The sequence below is a fragment of the Chiloscyllium plagiosum genome, chromosome 3, assembly GCF_004010195.1.
Source record: "Chiloscyllium plagiosum isolate BGI_BamShark_2017 chromosome 3, ASM401019v2, whole genome shotgun sequence".
Taxonomy (NCBI): domain Eukaryota; kingdom Metazoa; phylum Chordata; class Chondrichthyes; order Orectolobiformes; family Hemiscylliidae; genus Chiloscyllium; species Chiloscyllium plagiosum.
In genome coordinates, this window is record NC_057712.1 from 53,814,879 (window position 1) to 53,827,742 (window position 12,864).

At 41.1% G+C, this 12,864-nt stretch overlaps 1 protein-coding gene across 4 annotated transcripts in view; it reads left to right on the top strand.

The window, feature by feature from the left end:
• LOC122543442 (UI-like) overlaps positions 1 to 12,864 on the top strand; it is a 167,913-nt gene that overhangs the window by 74,033 nt on the left and 81,016 nt on the right. For all 4 annotated transcript variants that reach the window (XM_043682171.1, XM_043682152.1, XM_043682156.1 and 1 more), the window contains one exon: positions 12,277 to 12,309. In XM_043682171.1, coding sequence (XP_043538106.1) covers positions 12,277 to 12,309 — 33 coding nt within the window. The remainder of the gene's footprint in view (positions 1 to 12,276; positions 12,310 to 12,864) is intronic.

The following is a 12,864-nucleotide window of genomic DNA, read 5'->3' on the forward strand; positions in this document are numbered from 1 at the left end:
AGGCAGCATCCAAGGAACAGAAGAATCAACATTTCGGGCATAAGCCCTTCCTCAGGAATGCCCGAAACGTTGATTCTCCTGTTCCTTGGATGCTGCCTGACCTGCTGCGCTTTTCCAGCAACACATTTTCAGCTCTGATCTCCAGCATCTGCAGCCCTCACTTTACCCTCCCTGACTCCAGTGTTTCCTGAAAGATCATCGCCAATGCCTTTCCAATCTCTTATCTCAATGCTTCAGCGTGAATGAGGTAAATAGTTACTTCTTGAAAGCAAAAAGTACAACCAATTTGAGCACAGCAAGCTCCCACAAACAGCAATGTGATAATCTATTACATCACTTGGACTTGAGAATATACATTCTTCTGACTCAAAATTGTGAAAGACAAAATGAGCTCATGTGGCATTTTATAATTCATTAAAAAATGGAAAAAAATAGGAGATGCAGGAGAATTGTATCTGAATGAACAGATTGGTCACTTGGTACTGAAACTACCAAAACCACACAGTAAAATAACATAAAACAGGAATTACAATGAAGCAGCCTCATGCTATGATAAAGGTATATTGACGTACTGAATATTCTCTTTTTCTCTCTCCAGCTTCTTAGAAAATTAGAGAATGAGTTGGATAACTTCTTTCTCTCAGCTGGCTGTGACTCAGCTCAGTTCAAATAAATATTCAAAACAAAATCTAATGCATTTCTGTGAATTTTTTAACATAAATACTCAAAATAATTAAATATTTTCATAGTGATCCATAAATACCAAAAATTTGATGTGTTAATGATACGGTGGAATTTATAGAGTGGTGAATCCAGAACTAGCTTGAAGGTAGAAAACTGAGGGTGATAGTGGAGGGTTGGTTTTCAGACTGGAGGCCTGTGACCAACAGTGTGCCACAAGGGTTGGTGCTTGGTCCACTACTTTTTGTCATTTATATAAGTGAGTTGGATGTGAACAAAGAAGATGTAATTAGTAAGTTTGCAGATGACACCAAAATTGGAGGTGTAGTGGACAGAAAAGAAGTTTAAAATCTTCGAGGAGAAAGTGAGGACTGCAGATGCTGGAGATCAGAGCTGAAAATGTGTTGAACCAGTACCTACAACAAATCCGAAGCCTCCAGCAACAGACCTCCCTCAGGATACTCCGCTCCACGCTTGCAGCCATGCGCCGCTACCTACATTCCCTGCAATTAGACCTACCCCAGCTCAGGACAACACTCTCACAGACCTGCAAAGGACCTCTACTGTTCTTCATCCACAGAAGAATCCATACACTAAACAAACATTTCTTCTTAGCCATATCGGAAATTAAAGACAGTAAGTACCAAAAACTTTCATGTACTTACCCCCACATTCCTGAAGAAGGGCATATGCCCGAAACGTCGATTCTCCTGTTCCTTGGATGCTGCCTGACCTGCTGCGCTGTTCCAGCAACACATTTTCAGAAAAGAAGGTTACCTCAGATTACAACAGGACTTGATTAGATGAGCCAATGGGCTGAGGAGTGGAAGATGGAGTTTAATTTAGATAAATGTGAGGTGCTGCATTTTAGAAAGGCAAATCAGGGCAGGACTTCTACACTTAATGGCAACATGATGGGAATGTTGCTGAACAAAGAGACCTTGGAGTGCAGGTTCATTTTTCCTTGAAAATGGAGTCTCACAGGAAGATAGGATAGTGAAGAAGGCATTGGTATATGCTTGCCTTTATTTGATAGCATCATTATCAATGTCAGAGAAACTCCGGAATCTGCACTGACTGTGATTAATTGTTTCATTTAACCTGCAAGGTCTATTGGCAGGACAAGAGGCAGATGAATATCCCAAAGCAGAGATTGTTTGGCAGACTGTAAAAGACTTCATCCTTGAGCTGATAATGAAATTTGATATTTTGGTTCCTGTGGGCATAACTCATTCAGTACAAATATACAACTATTCTGCTGGAATTGATTGTCTGTGCAGACTGCATTTGACATATTGTAGAAAAAATGTTTAAAGGTTGCCTTTTATGATCACAGACTTTGAGCTTGTTTTATATTTTGATTCAACTCACAATATCTTAGAAGCAGCTGTGGGCTCCATGAAAACCTATTTTGAGCTTCTCATGCCATTTTTAGCATCTTGATTTACAGTTATTCTTCAAGTTGTAGCAGGTGGTTTTATTTACTTTTGTGGTTAACTATAATTAAACTTTCTTTTTGACAAATACTGTCTGTACCATCCTCATATAAATTCTGATAATACTAAAAGTATAACCTGTAAACTACGAAGGAAGCTACTGATGGTGTTAATATACTCAGTGACATAGAATATACTTCACCCAACACTGGCATATGCATGTTTAATGTTATCTCTGTGCTTGTCTAAAAATATTGCAGATTCCATATTCAAAATATGAATATCACCAGCTGTAGTTCTGTATTTTTATAATTCAAGTAATCTTGACATTTTAACACAAGCCTGTATTTATGTGATTTTTGTATCACTGTTTGTATCTACCACCTTTTAAGACAAAATAGATGGATTGTATTTAGTAGGTCACTACTTCTACTGGGGATATTCCCATTCATCATGGAAAAACATTATAAATCCTTTATGTCCATCTGGAAAATATTTAGTGACCAATCTGAAAGATGGAGTGAGAGAAAGGAAAAATTAGGGAATGCTTGACAGCAAATAGGTAAGAAAGGCCAGTAGAAGTAGTGAGGAAAAAAAATCATTTTAGAAATTTAAAATTCTGTATTCTCTTCAGTAAATGGTTTTACATGTCAGTTTTTATAGAAGGATCAGCATACAAAAGAATTCTATGAGGAGAAAGTGAGGTCTGCAGATGCTGGAGATCAGAGCTGAAAATGTGTTGCTGGAACAGCGCAGCAGGTCAGGCAGCATCCAGGGAACAGGAGAATCGACGTTTCGGGCATAAGCCCTTCTTCCTGAAGAAAGGCTTATGCCCGAAACGTCGATTCTCCTGTTCCCTGGATGCTGCCTGACCTGCGCTGTTCCAGCAACACATTTTCAGTACAAAAGAATTCTAGTCAGGGTTTGTATATTGATGCAGAATTTGAAACAGAAAAAGTGATGCATCTTTGATAAGTAGATTAAAATATAAACTGCAGAGTGAAACACATTTTGATGAGTAAGTGGAGCGTGTAATTTACAACATTACTTGTTTTTAATTACATGGTTCCCTAATAAATGAGGACACAGCAATGACTGAGACTTGGCTGCAAGATTGACAGCTCAACATTCCTGGTAACAGGGTATTCAAATGAGTTTGGGGAGTGGAAGATCGCAGTTTTGATCAAGGAATCAATTATAGTAGTGTGGATGGGCATAATCTTGGAAGAATCATCAAATGAAGCCATATGAGTAGAAGTAAAAAGTACAAAAGGGACACCGGTATTGTTTGTGTTCTATAATGTACAAAACTTTCAAGGAGAGAGGGGATTAAACGTCATTAAATTTTGCAAAAATAAGAATAAGAAGACTAAATAATAATAAGAAGGGATTGTTTAACTACCATATATACTCGTGTATAGGTCAAGTTTTGAAGACCACTTTTTTAAGCTGAAATTAGGGTTTGACTTATACATAAGGTATTGGTTTCGAGGGGATGAAATTCATGCTTGGCATGAGTCAAAAATGAACAAACAAGAGCCAGATCTCTATATAAAATAATAAACAACAAAAGGAAAAAGAATTATGACCATTATTGAATATTTATCTACAAAATAACTTTCTCCATTCTGCCTGCTGTGTTAGAATAGTACTATCATACCGCATTCCAGTTACCAGTACCATAAAGTGCATGTAGATTTACACATATGTACAAACGTTAATAGGCACACCAGCAGGAGGTCAGGCCATCAATCAGGAGTCTTTATATAACATATAATTCATGAAATAAAAACAGAGGAGCAGTAAAAACAAAATAAAAGACTGATAGTTTTATGCGATTTTTTAAAAATAAAATACTAATAACAATTACATCAAAAAACTCTTCTCACCGTATTGCACAAATATTATGGGAGGGCTGCTTAAAAACAAAAGCTACCAGTACATGTAAAAGTTCATCAGAATCCTTCAAATTCACTGTCCTCATCAGTTGCACCACTGAATAATTCATTCCAGTTGTCTGGGTCAAGCATATCACTGTATGGATCATCTTCATCTGCACTCATCAATTGCTTTGTCATCACTTCCATCTGACCATAAATAGTCATGCTCTGTACCATCTAAAGGATTAGAAATTCCACATTTTTTAAAGGCTTTCACAATAATTTCAGTTTTCATCTTCCAGTACTCGACAATCCACTCACATACAGTTGCAAGTAATGACGCATGCATGTTGCCACCCTTTGTGAAGCTTTTTTACCCTTCTTGCATCCAAGTGTTCCATTTCTTTCATACTAAGGTCCTCAAAAGATTTATTGATGCTAACATCTAGTGGCTGCACCATGTTCGTAAAGCCTCCAGGAATCATTGCAATTTCACTGAGTTCTTAACATACCCTAAACCAGCAAGCTTTTTTTCCTTTCTAAGTCCACCTGGTCGCACTTTGCAGATCTCCCTGATCCAAGTCTTGCATCCACCTTCATCCATCCACCCTTTTTCATGGTCGAGGGCCACAATGCCTTTAGGAAATTTTCAGAGTTTTCTGCTTAAAAATCACCATAGGCTTAACTTTATTCCATGTGCCATACGACCAAGTACTATGGTGAATTAACTCCTTTCTTGGCCAGTGGTCTTAACCAAAGCTATTTTTGCTCCAATCTTGTCCATAGTTCTGGTCCCTGGCATATTAGAGTTCATTGGGATTTTGTCCATATAGCCGATGCATGAGAGACTGAATCCATTTTTCTTCTGACTTCTGATTACAAATCAGTAGAACCCAATTAACTTATCATTTAAGTTCTATTGGTACATGTTGGGCAATCTTGGTTTTCTGTCTAGGCTACCGTGGCATGGTATTGCAGGTATTGTATTTGAATCAAAAAATGTGCAAACCGTTTAAGGCTGTTTATATGGTCAGGAAGAGACCCCTTCACTTGGAGGTCACCATTGTTACCTAGCCAGGTAATGAAACATCTGGCTATCAAACCTACAGCTCAGTGAGCAAACCTATACCCTAAACCTCAACCTGAGCTACAAACCTTGCAGACCCCTGATAAGCTAGGGTAGACTTACACACGAGGTGTATGAAAAATACCAGATTTTTTGACCAAAGATCATGAGATCAGCCTATACACAAATACATGTGGTATCCAATTTGTTTTTCAATTCACTTGTGGAAGTTGGGCATTGCTGGCTGGCCAGCATTGATAGCCGATCCTTACTTGCCCTTGAGATGGTGGTGAGCTGCCTTCTTGAATCACTGCAGTCCACTTGCTGTGGGTTGACCCACAATGCTGGTAGGGAGGGAATTCCAGGATTTTGACCCAACGATGGTGAAGGAATAGCGGTATATTTCCAAGTCAGGGTGGTGAGTAGCTTGGAGGGGAACTTGCAGGTGGTAGTGTTCCCAAGTACTTGCTACTCTCGTCCTTCTAGATGGACGTGGTTGTGGGTTTGGAAGGTGCTGTCTTGGGATCTTTAGTCAGTTTCTGCAGTGCAGCTTGTACACACTGCTGCTACTGAGTGCCGATGGTGGGGATATTTAATGTTTGTAGATATGGGATCAATCAAGTGGATTCCTTTGTCATAAAGTCATAGAGATGTACAGCTTGGAAAGAGAGCCTTTGGTCCAACTTGTCCATGCGACCAGATATCCCAGCCTAATCTAGTCCCATTTGCCAGCACTTGGCCCATATCCCTCTAAACCCTTCCTATTCATATACCCATCCAGATGCCTTTTAAATGTTGCAATTGTACCAGCCACCACCATTTCCTGTGGCAGCTCATTCCATACATGCACCACCCTCTGTGAAAAAGTTTCCCCTCAGGTCACTTTTATATCTTTCCCCTTTCACGCTAAACCTATGCCCTGTAATTCGGGACTCTCCCACCCCAAGGGAAAGACTTTGTTTATTTATCCTATCCATGTCCCTCATGATTTTTTAAACCTCTATGAGGTCACCCCTCAGCCTTCAACGCTCCAGGGAAAACAGCCCCAGCCTATTCAGTCTCTCCCATGGCTCAAATCCTCCAACATTGGCAGCATCCTTGTAAATCTTTTCTGAGCCCTTTCAAGTTTCACATCATCCTTCCGATAGGAAGAAGACCATAATTGCACGCAATATTCCAACAGTGATCTGACCAACGTCCTGTACACCTGCAACATGACTTCCCAACTCCTGTACTCAATACTCTGACCAATAAAGTAAAGGATACCAACACCTTCTTCATTATCCTATCTACCTATGACTCCACTTTCAAGGAGCTATGAATCTGCACTCCAAGGTCTCTTTGTTCAGCAACACTCCCTAGGACCTTGCCATTAAGTGTATAAGTCCTGCTAAGATTTGCTTTCCCAAAATGCAGCACCTCACTATTATCTAAATTAACCTCTATCTGTCACTCCTTAGCCCATTGGCCCATCTGGTCAAGATCCTGTTGTAATCTGAGGTGGTCATGATTTGGAGATGCTGGTGTTGGACTGGGGTGTACAAAGTTAAAAATCACACAACACGAGGTTATAGTCCAACAGGTTTAAATGGAAGCACTATTGTTGTGGGCGGCACGGTGGCACAGTGCCAGTGCCTCGCAGCGCCAGAGACCCGGGTTCAATTCCCGACTCAGGCGACTGACTGTGTGGAGTTTGCACGTTCTCCCCGTGTCTGCGTGGGTTTCCTCCGGGTGCTCCGGTTTCCTCCCACAGTCCAAAGATGTGCAGGTTAGGTGAATTGGCCATGCTAAATTGCCCGTAGTGTTAGGTAAGGGGTAAATGTAGGGGTATGGGTGGGTTTCGCTTCGGCGGGTCGGTGTGGACTTGTTGGGCCGAAGGGCCTGTTTCCACACTGTAATCTAATCTAATCTAATCTAATCTAATCTAATCTAATCTAATCACTAGCTTTCTGAGTACTGCTTCTTCAGATGGTTGTGGAGTGCACGATTGTAAGATAGAGAATTTATAGCAAAAGTGTACAGTGTGAACTCTCACTGTAAACCTTTGCAATAAATTGTGTCTTACATTCTCATACTTCATAACGACCTGATGAAGGAGCAGCGATCCAAAAGCTAGTACGTCCAAATAAACCTGTTGGACTGTAACCTGGTGTTGTGTAATCTGAGGTAACCTTCTTCACTGTCCATTACATTTCGAATTTTGGTGTCTTCTGCAAACTTACTCACTATACCTCCTATGCTCACATTGAATTCATTTATATAAATGATGAAAAGTAGAGGACCCAGCACTGATCCTTGTGACACGCCATTGGTCACAGGCCTCCAGTCTGAAAAACAACTGTCACCACCCTCTGTCTTCTACCTTTGAGCCAAATGCCTAGTTCTCCCTGTATTCCGTGAGATCTAATCTTGCTAACTGATCTCCCTTGTCGAACGCCTTACTGAAGTCAATATAGATCACATCCACCACTCTGCCCTCATCAATCCTCTTTGTAACTTTTTTTTAAAAACTCAGTCAAGTTCGTGAGACATGATTTCCCATGCACAAAGCTATGTTGACTATCCCTAATCAGTTGTTGCTTTTCCAAATACTTGTAAATCCTGTCCCTCAGGATTCCCTCCAACAACTTGCCCACCGCCGATGTCAGGCTCACCAGTCTATAGTTCACCGTCTTGTCCTTACCATCTTTCTTAAGTAATAGTACCACATTTGGCAGCCTCCAGTCTTCTGGCACATCACCTGTGATTATCGATGATGCAAATATCTCCATAAGGGACCCAGCAATCACTTCCCTAGCTTCCCACAGCATTCTAGAGTACACCTGATCAGGTCCTGGGGATTTATCTATCTTTGTGTTTTAAGACACCCAGCACTTCCTCCTCTGTGATATGGACATTTTTCAAGATGTTATCATCTATTTCCCCACATTCCATATCTTCCTTGTCTTTATCCGCAATAAACACTGATACAAAATGCAAATTTAGTATCTCCACCTATCTCCTATGGCTCCACACAAAAGGCTGCCTTGCTGATCTTTGAGGGGCCCTATTCGCTCCCTAGTTACCCTTTTGTCCATAATGTAGTTGTAAAAATCCTTTGGATTCTCCTTAACTCTATTTACCAAAGGTATCTCATGTCCCCTTTTTGCCCTCCTGATTTCTCTCTTAAGTATACTGCTGCTGCCTTTATACTCCTCTAAGGATTCACTCGATCTATCCTGTCTATACTTTACATATGCTTCCTTCTTTTTCTTAACCAAACCCTCAATTTCTCTAATCATCCAGCATTCCCTGCACCTACCAGCCTTTCCATTCACCCTGACAGGAATATATTGTCTCTGGACTCTCGTTATCTCATTTCTGAAGGCTTCCCATTTTCCAGCTGTCCCTTTACCTGCGAACATCTGCCCTCAGTCAGCTTTCGAAAGTTCTTGTCTACTATCGTCAAAATTTGCCTTCCTCCAATTTAGAACTTCAACTGAGAGATCTTGTCTGTCCTTTTCCATCGCTGTTTTAAAACTAATAGAATTATGGTCGCTGCCCCCAAAATGCTCCCCCACTGACGCCTCAAGTCACCTGCCTGAAGCGTAGGTCAAATTTTGCACCTTCTCTAGTAGGTACATCCACATATGGTCCTGGATGGTGTCAAGCCGCTTGAGTGTCGTTGCCACTACACCCATCCAGCAAGTGGGGAGTATTCCATTACATTCCTGACTTATGCTTTGTAGATGGTGATAGACCTTGGGGTGTCAGAAGATGAGTTACTCATCGCAATACCCCTAGTCTCTGACCTGCCCTTGTAACCACTGTGTTTATGTGGTGAGTCCAGTTGAGTTTCTGGTCAATGTTAACCCCAAGGATTTGACATTGGGAGAACTCAGTGATGGAATGTCAAGGGGTGGTGGTTAGTGTCTCTTATTGTTGACGATCATTGTCTAGCATTTTTGTGAGGTGCTTGCCAGTTGTCTCCTCAAGCCTGGATATTGTCCAGATCTTGTTGCATTTGAGCACAGACTGGTTTAGGATCTGAGGAGTTGTGAATGGTGATGTACAGTATACAGTCATTGACGAACATCCCCACTTCTGACCTTATGACAGAGGGAAGATCATTGATGAAGCAGCTGAAGATTGTTGGGCCTAGGACACTGCCTTGAAGGACTCCTGCAGAGATGTCCTGGAACTGAGATGACTGTCCCTCCATGACCACAACCATCTTCCTTTGTGTCAGGTATGACACTCTAACCAGCGGAGTGTTTGCCCCCTTATACCCATAATTCCAGTTTTGCTAGGGCTTCTTGATGCCATATTCAGTCTAATACGGCCTTGATGTCAAGGGCTGTCACTCTCCCCTCACTTCTGGAATTCAGTCTTTTGTCCATGTTTGAACCAAGGCTGTAATGAGATCAGGAACTGAGTGACCCTGGCGAAACCCAAACTGGGCATCACTGAGCAGGTGGTTGCTGAGCAGGTACTGCTTGATAGCACTTTTGGTGACACTTGCCATTGCTTTACTGATGATGGAGAGTAGACCGATTGAGCAGTAATTGGCCGGGTTGAATTTGTCCTGCTTTTTGTGTACAAGAAACCTGGGCAATTTTCCACAGGGTCAGGTTGATGCCGGCGTTGTAACTGTATTGGAAGAGCTTGGCAAGTTCTGGAGCACACATCTTCAGTACTATTGCTGGAATGCTATCAGGACCAGTTTCTAATCCAAACTACTAAATCACCCTCAATTCCATGCCTCTGCATTTTATCCAACAGCCTACCATGTAGAACCTTATCAAAGGCTTTACTGAAGTCCATGTATACCACATCAACTGCCCCACCCTCATCTACATGCTTGGTCACCTTCTGAAAAAACTGAGGTTTGTGAGACACGACCTGGCCTTGACGAAACCATGTTGACTAAATGAAATCAAATTGTTGCTTGCTAGATGATTATAAATATTATCTCTTATAATCCTTTCCTACAACAGAAGTAAGGCTCACCGGTCTATAATTACCTGGATCACCTCTACTGCCCTCCTTGAACAAGGGCACAACATTTGCAATCTGCAGTCCCCTGGTACTAGACCTGTAGACAACGATGACTCAAATATCAACGCCAAGGGCTCTGCTATTTCCTTCCTAGCTTCCCGGAGAATCCTTGGATAAATCCCATCCAGCCCAGGGGACTTGTCTACTTTCACTCCTTCTAGAATTGATAACACCTCTTCCTCATTCTTCTCCTCAACAATATTCTTCTTTTCCTGACTGAAAACCGATGAGAAATGTTAGTTTAGCACCTCTCTGATCACCACAGGATCCAAACTCAACTTCCCACTTCTGTCTTTGACTGGCCCTATTCCTACCCTAATTATCCTTTTATTCCTCACATACCTATAGAAAGCTTTAGGGTTTCTATTTGCTAAAGACTGCTCATGTCCTCTCTTTGCTCTTAACTCTTTAAATGCTTCCTAACTCTCCATCGCCTCATCTGAACCATCTTGCCTCATCAACACATAAGCCTCCTTCTTCTTAGCAAGAGATGCAATTTCTGTAGTAAACCGCGGTTCCCTTACCTTATCACTTCCTCCCTGCCTGACAGGGACATACATATCAAGGACACGCAATATCTGTTCCTTAAACCAGTTCCACATTTCCATTCTCTGCATCCCCTGCATTTTGTTACCCCATTCTATGCATCCTAATTCTTGCCTAATCACATTATAATTGCCCTTGTCCCATCGATAACTCTTGACCTGTGGCATGTACCAATCCCTTTCCATCGCTAAACTAAACATAACTGAATTATTGCAGTTATATTCTTTAGGGCTTGATAGTGGAATTGAAACCTCCACCCAGAGTACATTTTGTGCCCTTGCCACCCTCGGTACTTCCTCCAAGTGTTGTTCAACACAGAGGAGTACTGCTTCATCAGCCGAAGGAGGACAGTATGTGGTAATCGGTAAGAGGTTTCCTTGCTAATGTTTAACCTGAAGCCATGAGACTTCATGGGGTCTGGTGTTGATGTGAAAGACTCCCAGGGCAACTACTTCCTGACTGTATACTGCTGGCACGTCTGCTAGGTCTGTCCTGCTGGTGGGACAGGACATATCCAGGGATGGTAATGGTGGTGTCTGGGGTGTTATCTGTATGGTGTGATTCCATAAGAATGACTGTGTCAGGCTGTTGCTCGTCAATTTTGGCACTCTTCCCCCCCCCCCCCCCCCCCAGGTGTTGATAAGGAGGACTTTGCATGGCTGTTTGTTTTTGCCATCGTCTTTTCAGGTTCCAAGGTCGATGCCAGCTGGTCCATCTGGTTTCATTTCTTTATGACTTTCTAGTAGTTGATGCAATTGAGTGGTTTGCTCGGCATTTGAGGGCAGTTGAGTGTCAACCACAACTAAGTTAATTCTAGTGTACAAAGTGAGGAGAAAGCATAACACTTGGAACTGCATCTAGGGGAACATTCTAAACAGTGCAGAGAAAGACTAACATGGAGGGAGAGGTCTGGACTGAATATTTGAAGATTATGCAGATAGAAGGTAGGGGCTTGGAGGTAGTGACCATAGCTGAGGACAGTTACAAAAACAAAATAAGGATGAGCTGAGAAATAAAATTCCAAATTGTGGAAAGGCTAATTTTATTAAAATAATATACAATTTAACCTAGAGGAAGAGGAGTAACTACTTGTGCAAATAAAATAAACATCTTATGACTGATATTGAAGACATAATATGTAAGAGTCTAGAGTATAAAAATGCCAGGGGAAAACAATAAAAAGGAAACTAGGAAAACCAGGAGAGTGCATGAGAAAGCATTGGTGGGCATAAAGGGGCTTTTAAGTCTGTAAAGTACAAAAGAATAATGAGAAAGAGGACGTACTATAGAGGTTATCTGTTTGTGGGCCTAATGAAATGGGCACAATTGTTAATAAATACTTTGCATCAGTCTTGACAAAAGAAATAGTGACCCTGATGCAGACATCAGATTGTAAGACTGTGAAATGTTAGCAGAAATTAATATGAACAGAAAGGATGTATGAGCAGGGTTAGCAGCCTTAAAAGTAGATAAATCTGCAAGGCCAGTTGAGAAGTATTTGAGGATTTTCATAAATATGTTCACCTTTATATTACTTTACCCTTTACATCTTAATGATTGAGTTATAGTAATAAAGGTTTAAACTGTGATATTAACAAATAATTTTGACAATATTTATTTGTTCTCTTAGGATTATAAAGATACATTGATATCAAACTATTATGTAAGTAATAATATCCAATTAAAATCTTCTGTTGAGAATTTAAGAAAGAATGATTGTCAATGTCATAATGTGGTTCACAATGATGCCAACCTTGGTCGCTATCTCTCTCATCCTACGCTCGAGCAATTCCATGCAACTGGAAATGTTGGGGTAGAGACTGAGATTTCGATGATTGAGTATCTGAGTGATCCTGAATTTAAAGTGGTAAACACAAAGGATTTTTATTTCTGCATTGGACTGTAATAAGAGGACTCTAAGCCAATATATCCCTTAATGAAAATATTCTAACCATGAACAATAGCTGAACCACAGAAAATATTTGTAAAGCAAGCATAAATCTCCTGCAGTAACTTTGTTTTGAAAAAAGATTTATCCTTAGCCCCATCTTATTGCTTATGCTACCCACCAGCAACATCATTGATTTCCAGAGATACCTGTCTCTCTTCCTTGAACTCTGTCTTTCTCTCAGTCTCTCATTTCCTTTTGCTTTGCTCTCTCTCTCGCTCCTCTCCCTCCGCGCTCTCTCTCCTCTCCCCCCCCGCGCTCTCTCCTCTC